This window comes from Nestor notabilis, unplaced genomic scaffold, assembly GCF_000696875.1.
Source record: "Nestor notabilis isolate BGI_N333 unplaced genomic scaffold, ASM69687v1 scaffold4115, whole genome shotgun sequence".
NCBI classification, from domain to species: Eukaryota; Metazoa; Chordata; class Aves; order Psittaciformes; family Psittacidae; genus Nestor; species Nestor notabilis.
In genome coordinates this window covers 21,282-43,314 of record NW_009930480.1, presented here as the reverse complement: position 1 = coordinate 43,314, position 22,033 = coordinate 21,282, and the positions used below count along the sequence as shown (strand labels likewise).

At 45.1% G+C, this 22,033-nt stretch overlaps 1 protein-coding gene across 1 annotated transcript in view; it reads left to right on the top strand.

The window, feature by feature from the left end:
• FLNB (filamin B, beta) overlaps window positions 1–21,825 on the top strand; it is a gene marked incomplete at its 5' end in the record, with an annotated part of 46,583 nt that extends 24,758 nt beyond the window's left edge. Inside the window, 19 exons of the mRNA XM_010015402.1 lie at window positions 1,494–1,683; window positions 3,226–3,473; window positions 5,210–5,284; window positions 6,006–6,108; window positions 7,004–7,144; window positions 8,752–8,880; window positions 9,359–9,532; window positions 9,732–9,890; window positions 10,273–10,476; window positions 11,081–11,233; window positions 11,555–11,677; window positions 12,253–12,519; window positions 12,970–13,107; window positions 13,198–13,313; window positions 15,157–15,289; window positions 16,301–16,477; window positions 18,762–18,980; window positions 19,922–20,125; window positions 20,817–21,825. Coding sequence (XP_010013704.1) covers window positions 1,494–1,683; window positions 3,226–3,473; window positions 5,210–5,284; window positions 6,006–6,108; window positions 7,004–7,144; window positions 8,752–8,880; window positions 9,359–9,532; window positions 9,732–9,890; window positions 10,273–10,476; window positions 11,081–11,233; window positions 11,555–11,677; window positions 12,253–12,519; window positions 12,970–13,107; window positions 13,198–13,313; window positions 15,157–15,289; window positions 16,301–16,477; window positions 18,762–18,980; window positions 19,922–20,125; window positions 20,817–21,004 — 3,141 coding nt within the window. The remainder of the gene's footprint in view (window positions 1–1,493; window positions 1,684–3,225; window positions 3,474–5,209; window positions 5,285–6,005; window positions 6,109–7,003; window positions 7,145–8,751; window positions 8,881–9,358; window positions 9,533–9,731; window positions 9,891–10,272; window positions 10,477–11,080; window positions 11,234–11,554; window positions 11,678–12,252; window positions 12,520–12,969; window positions 13,108–13,197; window positions 13,314–15,156; window positions 15,290–16,300; window positions 16,478–18,761; window positions 18,981–19,921; window positions 20,126–20,816) is intronic.
• Between the last annotated feature and the right edge of the window lie 208 nt (window positions 21,826–22,033).

Below are 22,033 nucleotides of genomic sequence, written 5' to 3'. Positions count from 1 at the left end.
TGGAGAATGGGCAGCTGGATGGACCTTAAGCTCTGGTACAGAAAAGCCTTGCACTCTGTGTTTGCGAAGCTCCTGAGGCTGCTTTTATGAGATTTCTGTCTTAAAGTTAACACCCATGCTATGTTTGGCTCTTGGTTAACCTTATACTCTGCAGATACACAAAATGAGAGAAATAGTTTCTTGTAAGATTATGAAAATGTTGGAATTTGAAATGGAGACAGCCTTCTAGCAAGACTGGCTCCTCAGCAAGGCCATGAGATAACATCCACACAGCATTACATGATGATAAATTAACAAACAAGTCTCCCTCAAGGTTGCCAAAAGTCATAAGTTGCTTAAGGAGATACTACAGGAATGTTTTTATTTGGCCTTTTTATTGTTCTCCCTGAAATTTCTGGTGCCTGGACTCTGTGGCCTCAGCAGAAAGGTCCCTGGTTAGTGGGCCATAAAGCACATTTCTTAGCTCTGGCATGCCTAGGTCATGGCATGGCTGGTTGTACTTGCCCTTCTGCATTCTTGTTCCTGTGCTCTCCTGCTGCCTGCTCAGGGGCAGTGAAGCAGTTGCCTTTATTCTGGCATGCAAGTGGGCTCTTAAAAGATCCAAAATGCTTATTAGAGCTCCGAGCCTGGCCATGGCTTTGAAGAGCAAGTTCCACAATTCCTGCATGGTGGGAGTGCATAGGTGATCCTCCTCACAGCATTTGTTTGCTGCTTGTTCTGAGCTATTGAATGTCAAATGTTTCACAAGCCTTGCTGAAAGAAGTATAAGCTCTTTCATGCTGTACCTAAACTGTCAAATCCTGTGCAGCTTACACTATATCTGAGGTAGTCTTAAGGGATAAAATACAGAGTGGGGTCAACATGTGGTTCCCTGTATGCAGACCTGGAAGACTTTCAAAATGCTTCATGATTTGCAGTTGATGAGTTGTGCTGAAAGCTGAGGCTTGAAGTATCTCTTTTGGAAACATGCACAGGGATGATCTTGGTTGTAGATATGAAAGCTTGATGCTGAAGCTCAGATATGTATTGTTTAGGCATCTCTTTAATTCTTCTATTCAGTCTGGCTCTTGATCTGTGCCTCAGGGACCTGGGAAATGTTCTTTGTTTCCAGCAGCAATACGACAGTGAAGCCTAAAACTTCTTGCAATTAATATAGAGTTCATTAAAATTGCTTGCTGCATCTTATAAATGTTATTGTATCAAAAAAGGGTAGTTAATGATAGCACTGATTGTTTTATAGTGGTCTGATACCTTTTTGCTCCTAATAGTCTATTCCTTGTACTAGTCCTTGGGTGAAATATATTTAACCCTCAAAAAGCTGCAGTTCTGTATTTGATTCAGACTATCTAAACATAGAATCAAAGAATAGTTTGGGTTGAAAGGGACCTTCAAAAGTCATCTAGTCCAACCCCTATGTTCACATGGTTATGAATTGCTAAAGGATTTCATAACTAATTTCATAGTGGCTAAATCTTCTATTTTGCACTTCTAAGGACCAAGAGGGCAAACCCAAAAGAGTGGACATTCATGACAACAAAGATGGCACTTACACAGTCACCTATGTCCCTGATAAAACGGGTCGCTATACGATTGGTGTGAAGTATGGTGGAGATGATATCCCATCTTCTCCCTATCGGATCCGGGCATCTCCAGCTGGGGATGCCAGCAAGTGTTTGGCCACAGGTAAGTTTCTGTTGCTATTGTTTGTACTTGGTAAAGCTGCCTTCTGAGCATGGTACGGTTGGTGTAGTGGGGGTAGAAGATGTTAGAGAGTTGTGTAATTATAAGAGGCTTTTCCTAATGATAAAGAAGTGTCCACCCTGTGGGTGAGCAGGAATCTCTCACAGTCTCTATCAAAATCTTTCAAACTGCCTGGGTGGTTATAAACAGCCAGATGCAACTGAACTCTGATGCTTGTTTTGGCCTAGATAAATCCTGCTGAGAAATGCAGTGAGGTTAATTTAAACAGAACACATCTGCACACGTTCACTACATTGTGCTTCTTGCACTGTGAGTGTTGCAAGAAGCTTTTCTTTCCCAGCAAAACCAGAATTAATTCGGAGGATGTAAATACAGCCTGGGCTGGCCACTGCAGCACATTGCCACCTCCCAGCCAGCCAGAAGCTGCTCCCAGGGAGCAAAAGTGACAGGAACTAGTTACAAGAATGGCACTGAATGTTAAATCCCCTGGTTTAAAAATGAATAAATAAGTTGAGACCAAATTGAACAGGGAAACTTGATCTCTGGTGGTAAACCTTTGAAAGTGCCCGGGCAATGTGCTGACCTGCATCTTTCAGTTAGAGCATACCTGGTGCCTGTCCAGCAGCTGGCTGCTTTCAAGCCTGCTTAAACAGAAATGTATTCCTGACACAATGGAAAACACAGAGCAGGTATCCCCTTTGCTTCAAAATTTGTTTAAAAGAGGCCTTAATGGCTGAACGTGATACTCTTCCAAGTAACTCAAGTTGTTAACAATTCAAAATAACTATGATGGAGGTTACTCTCAGATGCCAGCTTAAATTTCCTCTTCCCAAGAAGTGCCTCCAAGTCCGCTGTAAAGCTGAAATACAATCACTGTAGGAGTAGATGCTGGAATACTGTCAAGGCATTAAACTGGCAGGTTTGTTGCCACTTGAAAACAAGCCATTTACCTGGTAACAAGTGCTGATCAAAAGCAGGAGTATTAAGTATGTACTGCAAATAGGACTTAATAGTTCTCCTTTAAACACAGCTTTCTTCGGGCTGGATCTGATTGCTACAATTTGAGCTTTGTTTCATGATACTCTATTTTTTTTGGATGTGTGGCAGAACAGTGGAAAATCGTTTGTGGGTAATGTAGGAGGAAACATGGCCATGGCTGCTACTGGGCCCTTTTATAGCTGCTTACAGAGGGAGGTTTATGTTAAAGCAGCAACAGCTGAGTCGCTGGCCAGGGCAGAAGATAGTGCCTTTGGCTCTGTATAAAGGAGTTGGATGATAAGAACATGGGTTAAGGTATTGCTTTCTTCAAACTTAGCTTTTTCCCCCTCTATTCTCATCCAGCCTTTCTGATTGCAGAGGAGAAGGAAAGCTGGTGGCCAGCTCTTGCATGCCCCTGTGCTGACCAACACTATGAACCTCCCTTGTTATATGGTGTTTTGGGGCTGTGCTTCCCAGGTGCCTGCGGGTGGCCTGCCTGGGAAAACTGTCCCCTGAGCACTTTCTGTGACTAAAATTGCCTTGTAGGTCCTGGAATTGCACCCACTGTGAAGACTGGTGAAGAGGTTGGTTTTGTGGTAGACGCCAAATCAGCAGGGAAGGGAAAAGTGACGTGCACCGTCCTGACACCAGATGGGACAGAAGCTGAAGCAGATGTTGTTGAAAATGAGGACGGGACTTACGATATCTTCTACACCGCTGCCAAACCAGGAACCTATGTGATTTATGTCCGCTTTGGTGGGGTAGACATTCCCAACAGTCCGTTCACCGTCATGGTAAGCCAGCTCTGCTCCGAAAATACCTCCCACTCGGATTCCTGCTTCCATGTTCTATTTAGTGATAGGTTAACTCTGTGTGTAAATGTTTGTTTAGGTGTTCATTAGACTAGCAGGAGCTAATGAATCCTTGTTACGTGCAGAGCTTATTTTGAGCAGGCAATACAGTTAAGAGGGATAGAAGCCATCAGAGGATGAAGACTTAGTTTCTTTGAACAAATTAATTTTTCATTTCCTGGCCATGTAGTTCCTGTTCTAAATGATGTAAGGGTGGTTGTAATCGGCTTCTACAGCTAATTACTTCAGCTGTTGTCAGATACAGTGCTCTGACTTGTCTGTGTCTTACTCTTTATAATGTTGACCCAAAAATAAGGAATGGTCTGCTGGCAGATCCCAGGAAGCAGGCTGTTAGCTCACACTTAAAAATAATTTGCAAGTGCTAGTTAAACTGTTATAGCCAAATCACCCTCCTTCTAATTATGTTCCTTTCAGTGTGCAGTACTTCAGCACGTTTAGGTTTAAAAAGCAAACAAACCCCCAGCCTTCCTGAGGAGCAGACTAGGTGCCCCTTGGGGCTCACAGAAGCCCTCCATGTGAAGAACAGCTCTCTGTCTTGGGAAAACAAGTCTTGGACTTGTAATCTCAACTGAGGTGGCTTCTAGCACATCTCAGCCCGCGAAGCCACATGGCTGTACTTGTGCTGGGTCTGGCCAGAGCCCACAGGTGAGTCCCCGGGCCCAGACACACCGGCTCTTCCTACCTGCCACTCTGGAGGATTGTTACTGGTGTCTCTGAAGGTTTCCGTAAGAAAAATAACTCTTGTGGTCACTGCTCAAAGCTCATCACAGGAAATGCCTCTTGAGGTCAGGGAGCCTGCTCCCAGCCAGCCAAAACTCCCACTTCCTAGCTGACTGATACAGTACGTGTTTGACTTGGGTGTCTCAGCTGGGGTTGCAGAACAGCGAAGCAGCAGTATTCCTGTTTTGCTTTCGTTTTCCTAATGGAGTCTTTCCGTGCATACATTTCCAGTGGGTCATTTTGTGAGGGTGGTTGGCAGTGGTGTGAATGGGCAAGGAGTGAGCCTGGTGAAGCTGCGTGCATGGGTGTCAGCCCCAGCCCCTCTTGTTGGGTGAAGTGGGGGGGTTGGGGAACTTAGAAGTCATCCTCTTGGCATGCCTGGTGGGAAGGGAGACTGTGCCACGGGAAAACACATTTGGTGCCTTGACAACACTATCCCAGCAGTGAATCAGAAGAATAGCTTTGCAGCTATGACTGGACATGGGCTGTGTCCATCACCCAGGAGCACGAGCTGGGAGCAGCCTTCCCATGGCAGCAGGCCCCCCAGCCTCCCGGCTCACATACTGTGCTGTGCGGTGCTTGGGGGACTTGCATCTTAGGTTTAAACCTTTCACTTCCCTCCCTTCACCAGTCCCTTAGAAAAGCAACTCTGAAATTCAATTCCACCAGTATTTAGGCACTGCTTTCAGCTTCCCTCTCAGGCTCCCAACAACAGCACGTAGCGGCTGGTGTCTTCCCCCAGTGCCCAATGCTTGTGGATACAGGCAGTTTTCCAGCTCCCTGGCTAGATCTAGGATCCTTGTGACAGTGAGAGGACTGGGAGGGCTGTGTGGTGGGAGGAAGGTGTTGAGCAGCTTGGAAGGAGCTGCATGTTCTGTACTGTGTCAGGAATGCTTCCATGCCAGAATAACAGCTAACCTGCCTTTACCCCTGCCCAGGCTGTAGATGCAGATGATGCTGCCGTGCGGTCGCAGGAGCCAGTGGGCACCTCCCCCCCCGGATTCCGCCCTTGGGTACACAATTTTTACATTTTTCAGCTATTTTTCCCCATCTGTGTTCCATTCCAGATGACAGCCCGCTTCTTGGGACTGCTTGAATCGCTCTGGTCATTGTGTTCATTCTTTCTGTTTGATGAATTGTTCTTGGGATCCAGACCTTGTTTTTTCTTTGCTGCTTGAAGGGAGTCTTCAAATAAACTCTCATTTAAACACGAAGAGGATCATTACACCTACAGCAGCTTCTACTTCTGCAATGTCTACTGTTGGCAAAAGCAACCCAAGTGCATTGCTTTGTTTTCCCCAGTAAAATAGCAGTGTCTTGAGTCCAGAGTCGCATTGTGAAACTTGTTTCTTTCGTCCATTTTGTGTTGCAATCACTCTGCCCCATTCAAAAATCACTTTCTCTTCCAGGCCTTAAGCAACTAAATCCTTTCAGATGGAGCCACTTTGGGTCTTGTGTGCGCTACATTGTGTTCCATCCCTTTGTGTTCCATTTTATCTCTCACTTTTTTCCAGCATGTCTTCCATTCACGCCGTGTTTGATTTGCTCTGCTCTGCGGTGTGGTGGTGTTGTGAAGGAGAGCTTGGCCAGACACTGCTCTGGTTGAGCCCAGTCCTGTTGCTGCTGCGATAATCACCGCACGCTCTCTTCTGCTTGTGCTCACGGTGGAGTTGCTCAATGCTCGTCTGGGTCCACCCTCTGTTCTGAAATGACCCATCCTTTTGCTTCCTTTAGGTCACAGAAGAAGCTTATGTCCCGGTTGGAGACATGAACGGCATGGGATTCAGGCCCTTTGATATGGTTATCCCTTTTGCCGTAAGGAAAGGAGAAATAACAGGTACCTGGAGTACGCGTAGCCTCTCGGGGAGGTTTTGCTTTTTATTAGCATGTTTATCTGTTTGCAGCTAACAGTCTGGGTGGTCTAGGCTGTGTGTAGGGAATGATTGTATCCTGCCAGCAACTTAGTTGTTTAATTTCACATCAAGTGGCACCCACTGAGGGTGAGTAGGATACACCCTGCTGATGGTTTGAGTTAAATGAGGGGATTCTCGGTGCTGCTGTGGTCCTCAGTGCTAAGCTATGAGTTACTGCGCTGTAGGACCTCTTGCTGCTTTTTCCCCTCTGAAGCAGCCGCCTGCATCCTTGATAACCTCCATTATTTATTTTGTGCAGATGGTGCAAAACAGTCTAATCCTGCATTCCTGTCATATACCTTCTCTAAAACAGGCAACCCCTCTTCCACAGGTCTGGCAGCTGGGAGCATCACCCTAGTAATGCCCCAGTTGTACTAATCTCCTGCACACATGGGCTTTGTGGCCTCCTGCCCTCTAGCTCAGCAATCCTACCCCAAGCCTGGCATGTCCCTGCTGAAGGGACAGTTGATCTTTCCATTATAAAAGAGCTGCAGGAGAGGGAGTGTCTTGAGATGAGGTAGATCAGTGCTTCCCTGGGACTGGCTGAGGAATTTTCAGTGGCTGAAGCAAACAGCTCTGCCTGTAGAGTTTGTAAGGTCACAGGACTGTTTGCCAGATGTCTACCACTGTGATGCATTCATGTAGCTTAAGTAGAAAACATGTCTGGTTAGTGTTCCCATTAGTCTCCTATTTGCGCCTGTGGGTAAGGAATTTAACAATTTAAGATGCTTGTTTTAAATGGCTAGACAATTTTTTGTGGGTGGCAGAGGGGAAGCAGGCAGCTTCTCCTTCTGTAACTCCCATGGTGGCTTTTTGTAGGTGAAGTACACATGCCCTCTGGAAAGATGGATACACCAGATATTGTGGATAACAAAGACGGCACAGTAACAGTGAGATATGCTCCTACTGAGGTCGGGCTGCATGAAATGCACATAAAATATATGGGAAAGCACATCCCAGGTGAGTCTGACAAAGCAAGTGATGCAAATCCAAGTGCAGTGTCTTGAGAGTGCATCTGCTCCCTGGTGAGGTTACTATAACTTAGTTATATACACTGCAGTAAAACTGCCTGAGATGTCTTATTATTCAGCAGCAGTTCATCCGTGAGAAGTGCAGAGAGCAAGTAAAGCAAAGGAGTAAGTGTTGGCACATGTGAGCTTCCACTGTGGTTTGATAGCACCAGCCAGACTTAAAATGGAGTTTGGTTTTGGAAACCAGCTTTTGTGGCATTTTTATTATGAAGAAGAAACATACAATTTTCTAACCACCATTTTTTTCAGGTTGAAATTTACTGGCATGGTCCTCAACAAAACTAGTGGGTACAGTGTATGTTTATACTTAAAACTGCATTGGCATAAAATCTCCAATCTGTGGGGAGGACCAAGTGGCTAAAATGCTATAGTTACTCTTTCCATCTCAGTGCAATAAAATAAAACACACATGCACACTATGCTGTAATCTTCCTTTCTTTCTGGCTGCTTCTTAACAAGCAGAAACCACTGCCTTTCATTCCCTTTCTCTTCTCTTCTTTTGTCCTTACTTCACCAGCTCCCCAGCCAAAGCTCTGCTGTGCCTGGGGGCTGGGGCTGCCCTATGGTTCTCCAGGCACGCCACAGCATGGGGCTGGACTGAAAAGGGGCAGGTCTATAGAGGGATGTGTAGACATGAGACAAATACCTTCAGCAGTGCCTGAACTGAGCTGCTGGTTTTGTTGGTGTGCAGAAACACAGGATAACTTCGGTTAAAGTAGGGAGCTCAGTAACATGATGCATGGTGCTACTTTGGTATCTTCAGCATTTTGTGTGGATATAGCACCTCCATAAGTGCCAAGCTGTTGGATGTATTGCTTCAGTAAGACCATCACCCTGTACCTGGACAGGATGATGTGCTGTAATGTTTCCTTCTTGAAGGCTGTCATGAATCAAACTTGCTACTGTCTCAGCTGCAAAATCTAGCTTTGGCCTAAAGAGCTATCTGTGCCTTTTTTTGAAACCACTGTTGGCTATTGGTGACTGTACTTTTTGTTCTTGTGCATCAGCTTAGCTAATCCGAGGCTGACAAATATGTTTTTGGATACCCTTCAAATTTGCTAGTTCAGGTTCATTGAGTCTGACAATGTGCTGTGCTAGTTCCTAATTCTGAGCTACCAAAATTCAGGATCTGTGCCTGAACTGAAAGCCTGCTTCTGAGTCATGTTCTGATTTAATGTGCTAAAAATAAACTTGTAATGAATAGGACCCTTTACAACATCATTGCAGCTTATCTCTGGTAATTTGAGTAGCACTTACTTTGTCATGACTGAATGTGGAACTAATTGTAGAGAAGTATCTTTTGAAAATTAAAGGGGAGGCTTATTCAGTTTTTGAGTACATTACAGTCATATAAAGGTTGTTCAAATATTAAGTAGTGGGAGTGGCATTGAAGAACATGGGTGTCAGTAGGCATAAGAATAAGATCCTGTTGGGTTAGAGCAGTTTGATGTCTGTTTTGTTCTTGCAGTCCAGGCCACTCATCCTTCTTCTTTTGTTTGTTTCCCCACCCAACACCTTTTTTCCTTTTTCCTTTAGAGAGCCCTCTGCAGTTCTATGTGAATTATCCAAACAGTGGCAGTGTGTCTGCTTATGGGCCTGGCCTCATTTATGGGGTTGCAAATAAACCAGCAACTTTCACCATTGTCACAGAAGATGCAGGAGAGGGTAAGTCTGTTCTTTAAAGTCATCCTACCTTAAACTAGGAGCTTCTTGGAAGTTATGTGCATCAGCATTACTTTGTGTTCATCTGTCGGACTGTAAATCTCTGGTGTGATGCAGATGACTTGTGCAAACATCAGGTTGTAACTTGCAGAAAAAACTGTTTTACTGCCTCTCCTTGAAAGCAGTAGATGTACCCTGTGGTGCAGGGTGCAAATGATTTGTTTAATTAAAAACAAACTGAAGGCAGCTTAGATATAGTGAATGACGAGTGAAATGTGGAATTACTGTTAGATAAATCTAGCAGACTGAATAGAGCTTTGGTCTTATTGGATTGGCTTGAGCTCCTTTTACTGTTTTTCTTTGAAAACATGCATCTAAACTGCATTTTCAGTACCAAGCACTGGATCTTCCTCTTTGGACCAAGTCTTCGTACTTGGTATGCACAAAGATTAACAGAAGTGCTGTTCTCCTTGTTTCCTAGGTGGGCTGGACTTAGCCATTGAAGGACCTTCAAAAGCAGAGATAAGCTGCATTGATAACAAAGACGGGACATGCACAGTCACGTACCTGCCTACTCTACCTGGGAACTACAGCATCCTGGTCAAGTACAATGACAAACACATCCCAGGCAGTCCGTTCACGGCCAAGATCACAGGTATAAAATCCAGACTTCCGAAAGCACTTCATAATGAGTATTAACCTCTGATAGAGTGGAGGACCTGGTTTGTGACTGGAACATGAAGTCCTCTGGCTTGCTCGCATGGAGGACCTGGTTTGTGGCTGGAACATGAAGTCCTCTGACTTGCTCTGCACTTAATCTTGTGATAATTTCTGACTTCTTTCTCTTTATTCAGATGATAACAGAAGACGGTCCCAGGTTAAGCTTGGTTCTGCTGCTGACTTTTTGCTGGACATCAGTGAGACTGATCTCAGTCTCCTGACAGCCACCATTAAAGCCCCGTCAGGTCGTGATGAGCCTTGTCTTCTGAAGAGGCTACCCAATAACCACATTGGTAAGTTCTGGCAGTCTTGATCCGAGAAGGTAGTATAGTAGCGTCTACTCCAGTTTGCTTTGCTATGTAAAATGACTCACTTCCTTGGTCCTTCCCAGAAGAGCATTGTCAAACTAAGTTGTTGAAGTTGTTTGGTACAGTTGGCCATAGACAGAAGAGTATGAAGAATGACCTCTTGTATTGGCTTGTGACTGATGTGACAGACTGTGATTGAAGTGCTTTTAGTCAGCATATGTGAATGACTTTGTGGCCCAAATGAGCAACACGTCAGCACATATAAAGAGAGTGCTCTTTCAGTATTTCACTTCTGGGTGTGACTAAGGCACATGAATCAAGTATAAATGCATAAAAAGTAAGTTTGTCACATTTCTCTGCTTTATAGGCATCTCATTCATTCCACGGGAAGTTGGAGAACATCTGGTTAGCATCAAGAAAAATGGGAGCCATGTACCAAACAGCCCTGTAACAATCATGGTGGTCCAGTCTGAGATAGGAGATGCCAGACGAGCGAGAGTTTTTGGACGTGGCTTGGTAGAAGGACGAACCTTTGAAATGTGTGACTTTATTGTAGACACAAGGGATGCAGGTTAGTTCCATCACAAAGGGACTGTGAGATGCTATGAGAGATGTATTCTCTCTAAATGAAAGCGTTGTCTCCCTCAGTGTGCAACCACCAGGTTGCAAGCTGCAAAGCAGCACATGCAAAAAATATCTTAAGCATGCATTATTGTCAGTTATTAAGTACAGACATTGCTGTTAACTTCTAAAATGCTTTGTGTTGGCTTGGCTGATGTCTTCTGTCACAGCCAACAGGCACTGTGACTGAGACACTGATGAAGCTCTTCTTTCATTTGATGGTGCTTGTTCTGGTATCATTGTGTACAGCAACAAGAAAGTTAGGAATATATTTCCCTCTTGGTTTAATGTGGAGCTTTGGCCGCAGTCTTTGAAGCTAACTTTTCAATATTAATGAACTAAAAGGGATATGGTCAGAGTGTTTTAGGTGCTGAATGCATGCTGTGCCTTGAATATCCGGTTAGGACTACAAAAGTGTCATTATGACATCATGCGACTCCCATGTGCCCATTGTGATGCAAACCTACTGGCTAGCTACTGCTATGGGTTTGGACTATTTTATGTCAAATTTATAAAAGCAGTGGAAATCTGAGGCTAACTTAGCTGTATTGTAGGTTATGGTGGGATCTCACTGGCAGTTGAAGGACCCAGCAAGGTAGATATCCAAACTGAAGACCTAGAGGATGGAACTTGCAAAGTATCCTATTTTCCAACTGTACCTGGCGTGTACATTGTGTCCACTAAGTTTGCAGATGAACATATTCCAGGTAAGCAGAAATTGGGCAACTTTTTAATTAGTAAACAAAAGCCTTACCTAGCTGGCCAGCACACTGGAGCTGTGGGTGGGCTCTGTGATCTGGCTCAGACTGTAAGTCCCAAAGATTCAAGGAGGTCCTGCCAGTACCCTCCACAAGCAGCAAGCATCCAAAACTGTTCTGGTTACATGGGTGTATTTCACTTGGACCTGACTGCTAGCTGTCAGTATAACTTCCTCTATGATCCACTACAAATTGGAGGAAGCTTTCACTCCTCCCCTTGATGCAGTGTGTAATGAGCAGAGGATGAATGACTTTCTGTGGTACTTACAGGCAGCCCATTTACTGTGAAGATAAGTGGTGAAGGAAGAGTTAAGGAGAGCATCACACGAACAAGACGGGCTCCCTCTGTTGCAACAGTAGGAAGCATATGTGATCTGAACCTAAAAATTCCAGGTAAGCAGTGTCCTCATCCTCATAACCATGACTTGCACCTGTATAGCTTGGGTGTACCTGAAGCAGTAGAAATAGGGCCTTCAGTGTTGTTAAGACATCCTTATATAAAGATAGTTGAGGGGAGAAACACTGGTAGTGAGGTCTCTCTGAATGGTTAAAAATAAGCATAAATATGATCAGCATATGGAGAAATAAATACCAGGGAGGCCTTAATCTATTCTGCATACAGCAGGCTGGAGAATGGGCTGCACAGCTCACTCTGTCTCTAGGGTTTTAAGATCATCATGCTGGCTGATAAGTGTTTGTACTGCTGTCTGTCAAATGTAAATGATGTAGGCCAGTCTTAGCTGGCTGTATTTATTCAGTCTCTTCACCTGCCTCCATAGCACCTAGTAAGCTGTAACTGGCCAGGCTTGCTGCTTAGCAGCACACATCTAGCTGAGCATACAACCTGGCACCTATGTGCCTCTTCTGTCATTTGTACTGTGTGAGCTCAGGTCCTGCTTCCAAAAACAAAATACCAGAACCATTTGTCACTTTCTAATCTGCATTTTTTTTTATTCTCTTCTCCTTAGAAATTGATTGTGGAGACATGACAGCCCAGGTAACTAGTCCCTCTGGGAGAAACTTCGATGCTGAAATTGTAGAAGCTGACAAAAACACCTATTGCGTCCGCTTTGTGCCACAAGAAATGGGAGTCCACACTGTGGATGTCAAATATAGAGGGCAGCCAGTGCCAGGCAGCCCCTTCCAGTTCACAGTGGGACCACTGGGCGAGGGAGGAGCCCATAAAGTGAGAGCTGGAGGCCCAGGGCTGGAGCGTGGAGAGACGGGTGTCCCAGGTGAGTCCTCTGCTCGCATAGGCTTCAGTGCCCACCGTGCACAGGTCTGCAGCACAGTGCTTTGGTTTCTGTTGGCCTGTCCTCTGGGAGATTGAGCAGAGCTTGGTGTAACACTACAGGTTCACACCAAGCCAGGGGTGGTCAGTGGAGAGGCAGAGAGAAACAATACTGCTGTGTCATGTGGATGAAGTCTGGAAATCCACATTTTGGAAATTGACTGCTCTCACAGGATGAGCTTGAGGTTGTAAGGTGTGTTATACATGACAGATAGGCTAATTCAAGGCTAATAGAAGCCTCTTGGAGAAACTGCTAAGTGTTATCACCCAGGATGATGGGATGAGGTACCATTCCTCATACACATAAGTCTGGGATGCTGCCTGGTCTGTTAGGAAGAAGCTGCAACCCAGAAGCAGCAAACTGACTTATGTGTGCTCTTGTGTGTTTGAACAGCCGAGTTCAGTATATGGACACGGGAAGCTGGAGCTGGAGGACTGTCTATTGCTGTAGAAGGCCCAAGTAAAGCAGAAATTGCCTTTGAGGACCATAAAGATGGATCTTGTGGTGTATCATACATAGTTCAAGAGCCAGGTACGTACCAAGACCAAGTCATGCTGAAATAATACTGAATGCTACTTTCAGTGAAACTAAAGACACTCACTGTTTCTTTTCTCCCTGCAGGCAACTATGAGGTGTCCATAAAGTTCAATGATGAACACATTCCTGAAAGCCCCTACCTTGTTCCTGTCATCGCCCCCTCCGATGATGCTCGTAGGCTCACTGTCACTAGCCTTCAGGTGAGACATAAGGAAACATCTCCAAAACCTACCACACAGACTGATTTCGTCCTTGTTCTCCAAGACCAAAATGGTTGTCCTTTCTTCTTAGTAACAGCCTTGCCTTGGCTGGTGCTTGTTTTCAAACAGCCTGCAGCCAGAGAGAGATTTTTGGCAGCTGGCCCCTTGCTAATGGGCTGGTAGAGCTGGCCCAGCTCTAGCTAGCCAAAATATGAAGGCAGAAGGCTCAACAGAGTGTATTATGGGTGGTAATACATGGGAATTAGGAATAAGAGGCTCTAGAAAGAGCGCTGAAGGCTGTAAAACTTGTCTTCCACCCACATTAGCTAGGGGAGAACTGAAACATGGTTGTGATCGTGCTGGTACTGAGTTACTTGGTCGGCATGTTGACTGAAGAGCAGGGTTTCCACAGGCAGAGCAGTGCAGGGCTGCGTGGCTGGGAAGCAGCTGCAGCTTTGCTGGAGCAGTTGAGTGGGCAGATGGAGGGGGCCCCACCATGAGCTCAGAGCAGATTTGGGCTGGCCGACGTCACGCAACCACAGCCGCAGCTCAGATGATTCATGAACAGTAGCGAATCTCAGAGTGAATCACAGCTTTGTAGTTGGCCTGGGCTCATCTCTTAACCTCACCTTAACCTCACCATATCATTTTGGTATGTGTGTGGTTACGTGCATTAAAATACAAGTAACATTAAAGGCTTGACTTAAATCTTCAAAGCCAGAAATTTGAATGCAAGACTAAGAATCTGTGTCTAAATACACTGTACCTCAGTTCTTATCAAGTAGGCTAAGCAATTAGTACTTCAGTTGTGGTGCTTTTCTGGATATATCCCAGCTGTGGTCCCCAGGAGTTTGCCTGGGCTGCAGGACTCCTCCACCTTGGCCATGTAAATGAATCACAGCAGTCTGATCTGATAGTATCTCTTCTAACCAGGAGTTACAAGGGCGTTAATTAGTCACTGTGGTATTGATGTTTCTCTTGTGTTTCATTTAAAGACTCTTTGACAGGAATACTCGCTTCAGTTAAGTCCTGGAGAGGCAGATAAAGCTGAGTATTAAGTAACAGAGCACAGTGGGCAACATCAGCCTCTGCTCAACCCGCATCAGGGACTTGCTTTATATATTGTACCTCAGTTCTACTCAGTTGCATTTATTTCCCTCTTCAGGATTTAGTTGAAAACAAAGTCAGGTAAAGTATGTTAAGTATAACATGTTACTGCTGGATAGCTGCATGGGCTGCTCTGGTTGAGGACCATTGCAGCATGGATGCTGAGCTACCTCGCCTTCTATCGATGGCCTGGCACACAGCAACATCTGGTTTCATGATTTAAATTGCTTTCTTATGTTAAGAAGTCTTGTGGTGACATTCTAAATGCAGCCTCTTGTGGCAGATATAAACATGCATATTACTTTTTCAGACAACTGCATTATCAGAGGCTTTTCCCATGAATGAATCTGGAACAAATGAATGGGCTGAAAAATGGAGCTATAGCTTAAGCATCCTTTAAATCAAGTGCCTGAATACCACGGGCTGACCTCAATGATAACGAGTGACTAGTGTCATAAACCTGCCTCCCCCTGATTTGGCAGAGTTGCTGGCTTCCGAAACTGGTCTGTTACCATGGGAAAAATGAGCCTAGCCAACATGAGTGACTGCTGAATCAGCCACCCCCTAAGAGGGAGGGAGCTTCTGATCTGAGAGTAAATTCAAGTCACAGCTTTATGCCTTTTGTTGAAATTGAAAAAAAGAAAACCTGTGCTAAAGAGGTTTTTTCCCTGCCACAAATCTTGTGCTGTCTGAAATGAGAAGTTTAAATTTGATAATCTGACTGTTGCATTCTCAGGAGTCTGGATTAAAAGTTAATCAGCCGGCATCCTTTGCTATAAGGCTGAATGGGGCAAAGGGCAAGATCGATGCTAAAGTCCACAGCCCCTCCGGAGCTGTAGAAGAGTGCCATGTGTCCGAGCTGGAGCCAGGTGAGCGTGGCTTTATGTTGGTTGAAACAAACTGGGTGACCTCCAAAACATGCTCGCTGTGTTTAGTCCCTTTGGCTTGTGAACAGTGTACCCAAGGGGACAAGCACCTGGCTTGGAGAATGACCCCTTGCTGTCCAGAGTTGTTTGGTCAGGGTTATGTCCTTGCTTTTCCTAGATAGCTCCTGAAATGACTGAGGCCTAACTTGTATAAGATACAGATATTTAAGTCTTGGCTTGCTAGCGAAGGTACAGTGGTATTAATCATAGATGAAATATGATGTGGTGGTTGAATTTAGCCAGGGAAGAAGTTTATTTTTCAAAGCTATGCTTCCATCTTTGACTAATAGTTTATTTTTAACTCGTGCTCCTTCATACAAAAGGTCAAGGAAGCTGAATATAAGCAAACACTACAGAAACCTCGGCACCTATTTCAGCAATGAGCTTTTGTTTTTCTCTTGAAGTCTGAATGATTTATGGTCTGTACTATGGACAGACAGCAGCTGTCTGTCTGGGGAAGATCAGTCTCTCCTCTGCGTTAACATGTAATCAAAAATGCTAAATATCAGCAAACTGCTAAATGACTTTATTAAATAAAGGTGTGGTGTCTGTGGTGTCAGAGAAGTCACTGGTAAGATTTGGCTTTCTCTTACCAACTGCTTTGTGCTGCTCCCTCGCCCGCTGGCAGGTTGGGATGCGATTAAGCTGTCATGTTTGGTGCACATGTGAGGCAAATAACACTAAGAACTCACCCTGCAGACTAGATGACAGCTGAGATCAGGTCGTGGTAGACAAGGTGAAAATGAAACCCATGACACCTCTTGTGATAAATACAGTGTTTTCCTACTTAAGTATGAGCTTAGCAGCTTGCGTTGCTGAGTTGTCTTAAAGTGAGACCAAAACATGTCAAAACATTACTTGGGTTGCTTGGAAGCCTTGCTTGGGTTGCTACCCAGGCGTGCACTGGGTTTAATTGCTGTTTTATTGTTCTCTCTGGTATACGCTCTCTTGCAGATAAGTATGCCGTGCGGTTCATCCCGCATGAGAACGGTGTCCACTCAATCGATGTGAAGTTCAACGGGAGCCACGTCGTGGGCAGCCCTTTCAAAGTGCGCGTCGGGGAGCCCGGGCAGGCGGGCAACCCTGCGCTCGTCACGGCGTATGGGGCCGGCCTGGAGAGCGGTACCACGGGTAACCCTGCTTTTACAGCTCTGATACACACCTGTTGGCGCTTGGATGTTAAGAGAGGCAGAACCTGTTCCTAGGCATATTTTTGCATGACTTTCCCCGCTAAGGCAGCTGAACTAACACATATTCTCTGCTGACCTGGGCACAGGCTAATTTTGCTTTCTCGCATGCACTTCAAGTCTTACAACCACCGATTGGCTAGTCTGCAGGTTATACTGAGACATAACAAACTTAAAACCTCTGTAAACCAGCAACTACGGCATGAGTTCACTTGAACTGGTTAGCAGCTGAGCTATGACTCTGCTGGTTGGCTTAGCTCTGTGTTGGTGGTCCATTGCAGCCCCTGAGGTGCTCTGGCTCCCTTCCACGCATGAACATGATGTCTGCAAAGGCTGGAGGCTTTTGTGAATGCAGATACTGAGTTGGCTGTGTAGCTGAAGGAGTCTTGTTTAACTTGCATACCTTTGATACTTAAATGGGTGCAGGGGTGTACCCAGTTAGCTTTTCTTCAGTGCTCGCACCTCTAAGGAATTTCAAGTTATATGTAATTTGATGTGTAAACTCCACGAGGGTAGCGTATTGGTCTGTTTGTAGTGTGCTACGCATGGTTCGGGTGCAGTGTGAATGCTGACATTCCAGGATGTGCACTGTGATTTATTTGTGTGCTTTCTTGGGCCACACACACAGGTGAACAGCAGAGTAAAACTGATATTTTTTTACCTTTTGATAGGCAAGGTGATAGCTAGTTCCTCTTATCCTATCTATTGATGTCTTTTGTGGATCCCATTTCATACCTTTTTTTCTTCCCTGAGGAAGAAATAAATACTGCAGTTATTCAGTCAAAGCTTCTGCTGTTCTGGAGAAACCAAGCAGTTGGTTTTGGAAACAGGCAGCTATACTATGTAAAAGTAAAGATACTATAGCCCGTGCTGCTTTAATAGGTGGAACAAAAGCACTCATTAATACTACCCACTGATGCATCAGGGACAGGGCAATTTTTCTTCATCTATAAAAGCGCTTGGGGTTGGTTTTTTTTAATCTAAATAGACTGTTTAACTTCAGGAAAGTTACTCTGTGCCCCCTTGTTGAATCCTGGCTGCTGCCAAAAGCTCAGTGCCCTGGGAGCTGCTGAGCAGCAGTTTCTGAACAATGACCTAGTGTAGAGGTTTCAATAGCCAGTGGCTGAGCACCTGAAACATCCCCCCAGGAGGGGTGCACGTCTGCAGCCTCCAACAAAGCGAGCCTTCATCTTCAGTGACTTTGGACCAAGAAGTCTTCAGTGAGAAGCTGTGTGGAGCTTGCTGGCTTTGGAAATTAATCTTTCTCCATTTGAGCAGTGCATGTTGTCTCACAGGCAGCACCAGTGAGATTTACTGCTAAAGCACAGGAAGATGGTACAATCGTCTGTGGGAGCTGGGTTCTTTCAGCATTGCGACACAGCAGCCTCTTGTGTGGAGGAGAGGCTAGAAACTTCTCCCTAGTTCACCACCACGCCTGCATGCTTCAGTTGCATGCGTGAACTTTCCCATAACCATCCTGGTTTTGACCGAGCTCAAGCGCTTTATTCCTTCTCAGCAGTGTCTCATACAACAGCCCAAAGATCATAAACATTTGAAGCCAGAGTTCGACAGTAAATTATTTGGGGGCTGAAAGTCTTGCTTAATTTTTTCTTGTGTTGCTGGCATTGTGTCATTGGCTTAGTATTAGCAGCAGTAATTCAGCTGTGTTAACCAGATGCTGTAATTAAACAAGCTTTTGTTTCCACAAACTGCTTGGAGTGCTGTTGCCGAGCAGTTCAAACACCCATCTTCTCCAGGAGATATCCTGTCCCTTGTCTCTCTTGCTTTCTTGTGGGCTCTTCACTGCTGATTTACAGTCCAGGCAGTGAGATGGCTCTGAGTTTTCCCGAACTTAGCCTTGCAGGAGGCTGTCTGTGTTGGCACGAGCTCCAAGACCCAGCAGAAAGGCTCTTGTTCCCAGAGTTTTCTCTCCAAGCCAGTCTTTTGATTCCAAATTACTTCCATTTTGTCCTTGAAGGGCTCTCATGACTCGTTCTCCCACACAGTCACATAACAGGAGCAGAAGAGGGAGCTGAGTGCCGGCGGGGGGAGGCTGCTGGGGTGCAGAGCCCCCGTGTGAGGATGCTGGGGGGAGTGTGTGTGTGCTGTCCCTCCCTATGTGCAGCCTTGTTTTGTACCGAATTACCCATTCCTATGTAATGACTGAGGCTGCTTGTGTAACCTTGGGTGTGAGGACGAGTGTGTCTTACTGTGCTACATCTTTCTAGGATTGCAGTCGGAGTTTTTCATTAACACGACCAAGGCTGGTCCAGGTACCCTCTCTGTTACAATTGAAGGGCCATCAAAGGTGAAAATGGACTGCCAGGAAACTCCAGAAGGTTACAAAGTCATGTACACACCCATGGCTCCAGGAAACTATTTAATTGGAGTTAAATATGGTGGACCTAACCACATAGTGGGCAGCCCCTTCAAGGCAAAGGTTACAGGTAAAAAGCTAACCAGTATTTACTGTGTGCCTGAAGTAGTTCGTGTCATTGAGCAAATATGTCCCTCTGAGATAGTGAGACATTCGGGTCTAGATGCCCAAGAACATGAGAAGAGAAACGTTTCTCCCCATCACCTCCAAAGCCTGGATGAGGGACCTCAGGAGAGGCTACAGGAGCAATAGCTGTGGAGCTTGCTAGCTTGACTCAGTGGAGCGCTGTAAAACAGTTGCATGGGGGAATGTGAAATCCTGACCTAGTGCTAGGATGTTGCATTAGTAGCTAGGAAATATGACTTATTTACCCCTTTCCCCCCCAAAGCCTGAAACCTGGTCACCTGTAGCAAAAGTAATGTCCCTCTTGGTCTCATTTTGGTGCAGGTGTCACCTAAGCAAAGGTCAGTAATGTCTGGGAGGCTTTTAGATGATGTGAGGAAGGCTGGTTTAGAAGCTCTTTCTCCAGTGCTGTGTTTAAGCACAGACTGGAGTTCATCTTTATTGCTGCCCCTGAGCTAGTGAGCCCTCTCCTGGTGCCCATGGTGTGGTGATGTTCTTGGGAGTGGATGGCAGGGTCTGCGCTCCGGGCTGGGACATGCTCTGCTTTCAAAATGGGTTGTTGCAAAATTGCACCTGCTTTTCTGTCCACTCGAGTAATTTTTGGCATTTGGTGATTGGAGCACAATTAACTCTTCTTAAGCAGCCAGCTTTGCTTAATGCATCCTGAAGTTCCTGTGGTCCTTTAACCACTCAAGGGCTCTGGGATGGGGTTGTTGCCAACGTTGCTCGAAGATGTCAGCTTAAAAATCCAAGAGGGAAATTGCTCCTCTCCAAAAATGCATTTTGGATGCAGAATGCATGCTAATCATTAGGAGGGTTTTGAAACCTCCTTGTAAATGCCTTTCAGATGGGGTGAATCTGAATGTCTGAAACCTTTTCTGTTTCCAGGACAGCGACTGGTTAGCCCAGGCAGTGCTAACGAAACTTCTTCCATCCTGGTGGAGTCGGTGACAAGGTCTTCAACTGAAACTTGCTATAGCGCCATTCCCAAATCCACCTCGGATGCTAGCAAAGTGGTTTCCCGGGGAGCAGGACTCTCAAAGGCTTTTGTGGGTCAGAAAAGCTCATTCTCTGTGGACTGCAGCAAAGCAGGTATGGGTATAGGAACCAGCAGGACTTTTTTTTACCTAAACCACTTTTCAGAGTTAAAATTCAGAGCTTGAGCAGATGATCTGGTTCTAAAGAATATCTCTAATGCTACACGGTGCTTGCCAAATCAGACCTGATAGGGAGGCTGTAAAGATGCCAGTTCCTTTCCACATGGCTTTATCTGAGCCAAGTGCACCTGAAAGAAACCACAGGGTTATGGCATGGGAACAAACAGGTTGCTGAACTTGGGCAGCCCTCATGGTGCATTGTAGCATGTAATGCAAGGTGTTCCCGTAAGCCTTGAGCACTGATCACCATCCTCTGGGAGCGTTGCAGTGGTAGGGTTACAGACCAGCCATGTTCCACTGGTCTCTGCTATTAACTTCTAACCAAGTACTTGGACAGCAGTGCCTGCTTGTTTTCACGAGCACTGTTAATGTGTCCTGTGCTCTAGTTAGTTAGTGGTAGCCTCTCAGATCTGGCAAAATACACAAATGAACCCTTGCCTCTATGAGGTTGAAGGCTTTTTTAAATGAAATCCCTTCTCATACCAAATTACTTTAGCCATACCTCAGACTGCCACTCTGTGAATTAAAATAACAAAATCCTTGTGTTATGGGGCTAATAAATTACAGTACAGCCATGCTTGTTTATTTAGGCTTAGCAATGCTAACAGTCTGTTATTTTGCTGTAGGTTCAAATATGTTGTTAGTTGGCGTCCACGGGCCTACAATACCATGTGAAGAGGTATCCATCAAGCATTTGGGCAACCATCAGTACAACGTCACGTATGTTGTCAAGGAGAGGGGTGACTATATTCTGGCGGTGAAGTGGGGTGACGAGCACATCCCTGGGAGTCCCTTCCATGTCACCGTTCCTTAAACTCGCCAGAACTCATCGGAATCGATCTTTGTTTGCAGTTCAGATGTAGAGTTATACTGGGTGCAGTCCTGTTGCAAAATGCGGTATCTAGATACACACGGCTCACATTTCAATACAGTCAGAAGTAAACTCTGTAACTTCATTTTTTTACAAGCATTTCACTTCTATCCTACTTACCAACCTAATGTCAATCTATTTAATGTCCTCCTCAAATTGTACTTCGGCAGTACTGTCCGGGTCACTGTTAATGCTTGGAGAATCATGTGGATAACTAGACACTAATTTCCCTTGCGGATGTTAAAGACTTTAGATGTTAATCAAAAACTGGAATTTGTCTTTGTAATTGGGTATCTTAACTACTGATTTTATTTGACTGGAGACTTTACGTTTTAGTTATGGAATATGACTTGGGCTGTCCCCAGTTCAAATTCTTTTCTGTAAAGAAATGAGGTAAAACTGGTACTATAATAGGTGCCTTTGTATACTTGATCAATTTTAACGCTTAACATTATAAAAAGCTACTAAAAGTGGCTTTACCACTCAAATTTAAAATGTTTCTGAAAATGCTTTGCTAATGGTTTACATTTAGGAAAAGTTTATCTTTTATAGCAAACCAAAAGCAGACTGAAAAAGACTTCCTGGAAGCTTTCAGCCTTTCTAAACTTCGTACGCTTTGTAAATCTAGACAGGTAGCTTTTTGGCCATGATGCGGCTTTTAATTAGCTTGGGATTCTATTGAAATTTCTGTGACTTTACAGCTAACTCCCCACACCGTTTTTCGTTCATTTTAAGAGCAGCCAACCGCTGGGTTAAATAAAGGCCCTGGAGGCTGCGGGCCAGACAAGAGATGGTGCAAAGAAGCCAGCCTGGGGATGGGACCCCACATCTGTAGTTGGGTATGGGGCAGGAGGGAGGGTGGGTGTGCGAATTTACCAATCACAGCAATACCAATCAACAAACCCACCTTTGGGGCAAGTTGTTCTATTGTATCTCGGTCCAAGGACATGCCTGAAGCACACTCATCTCTCC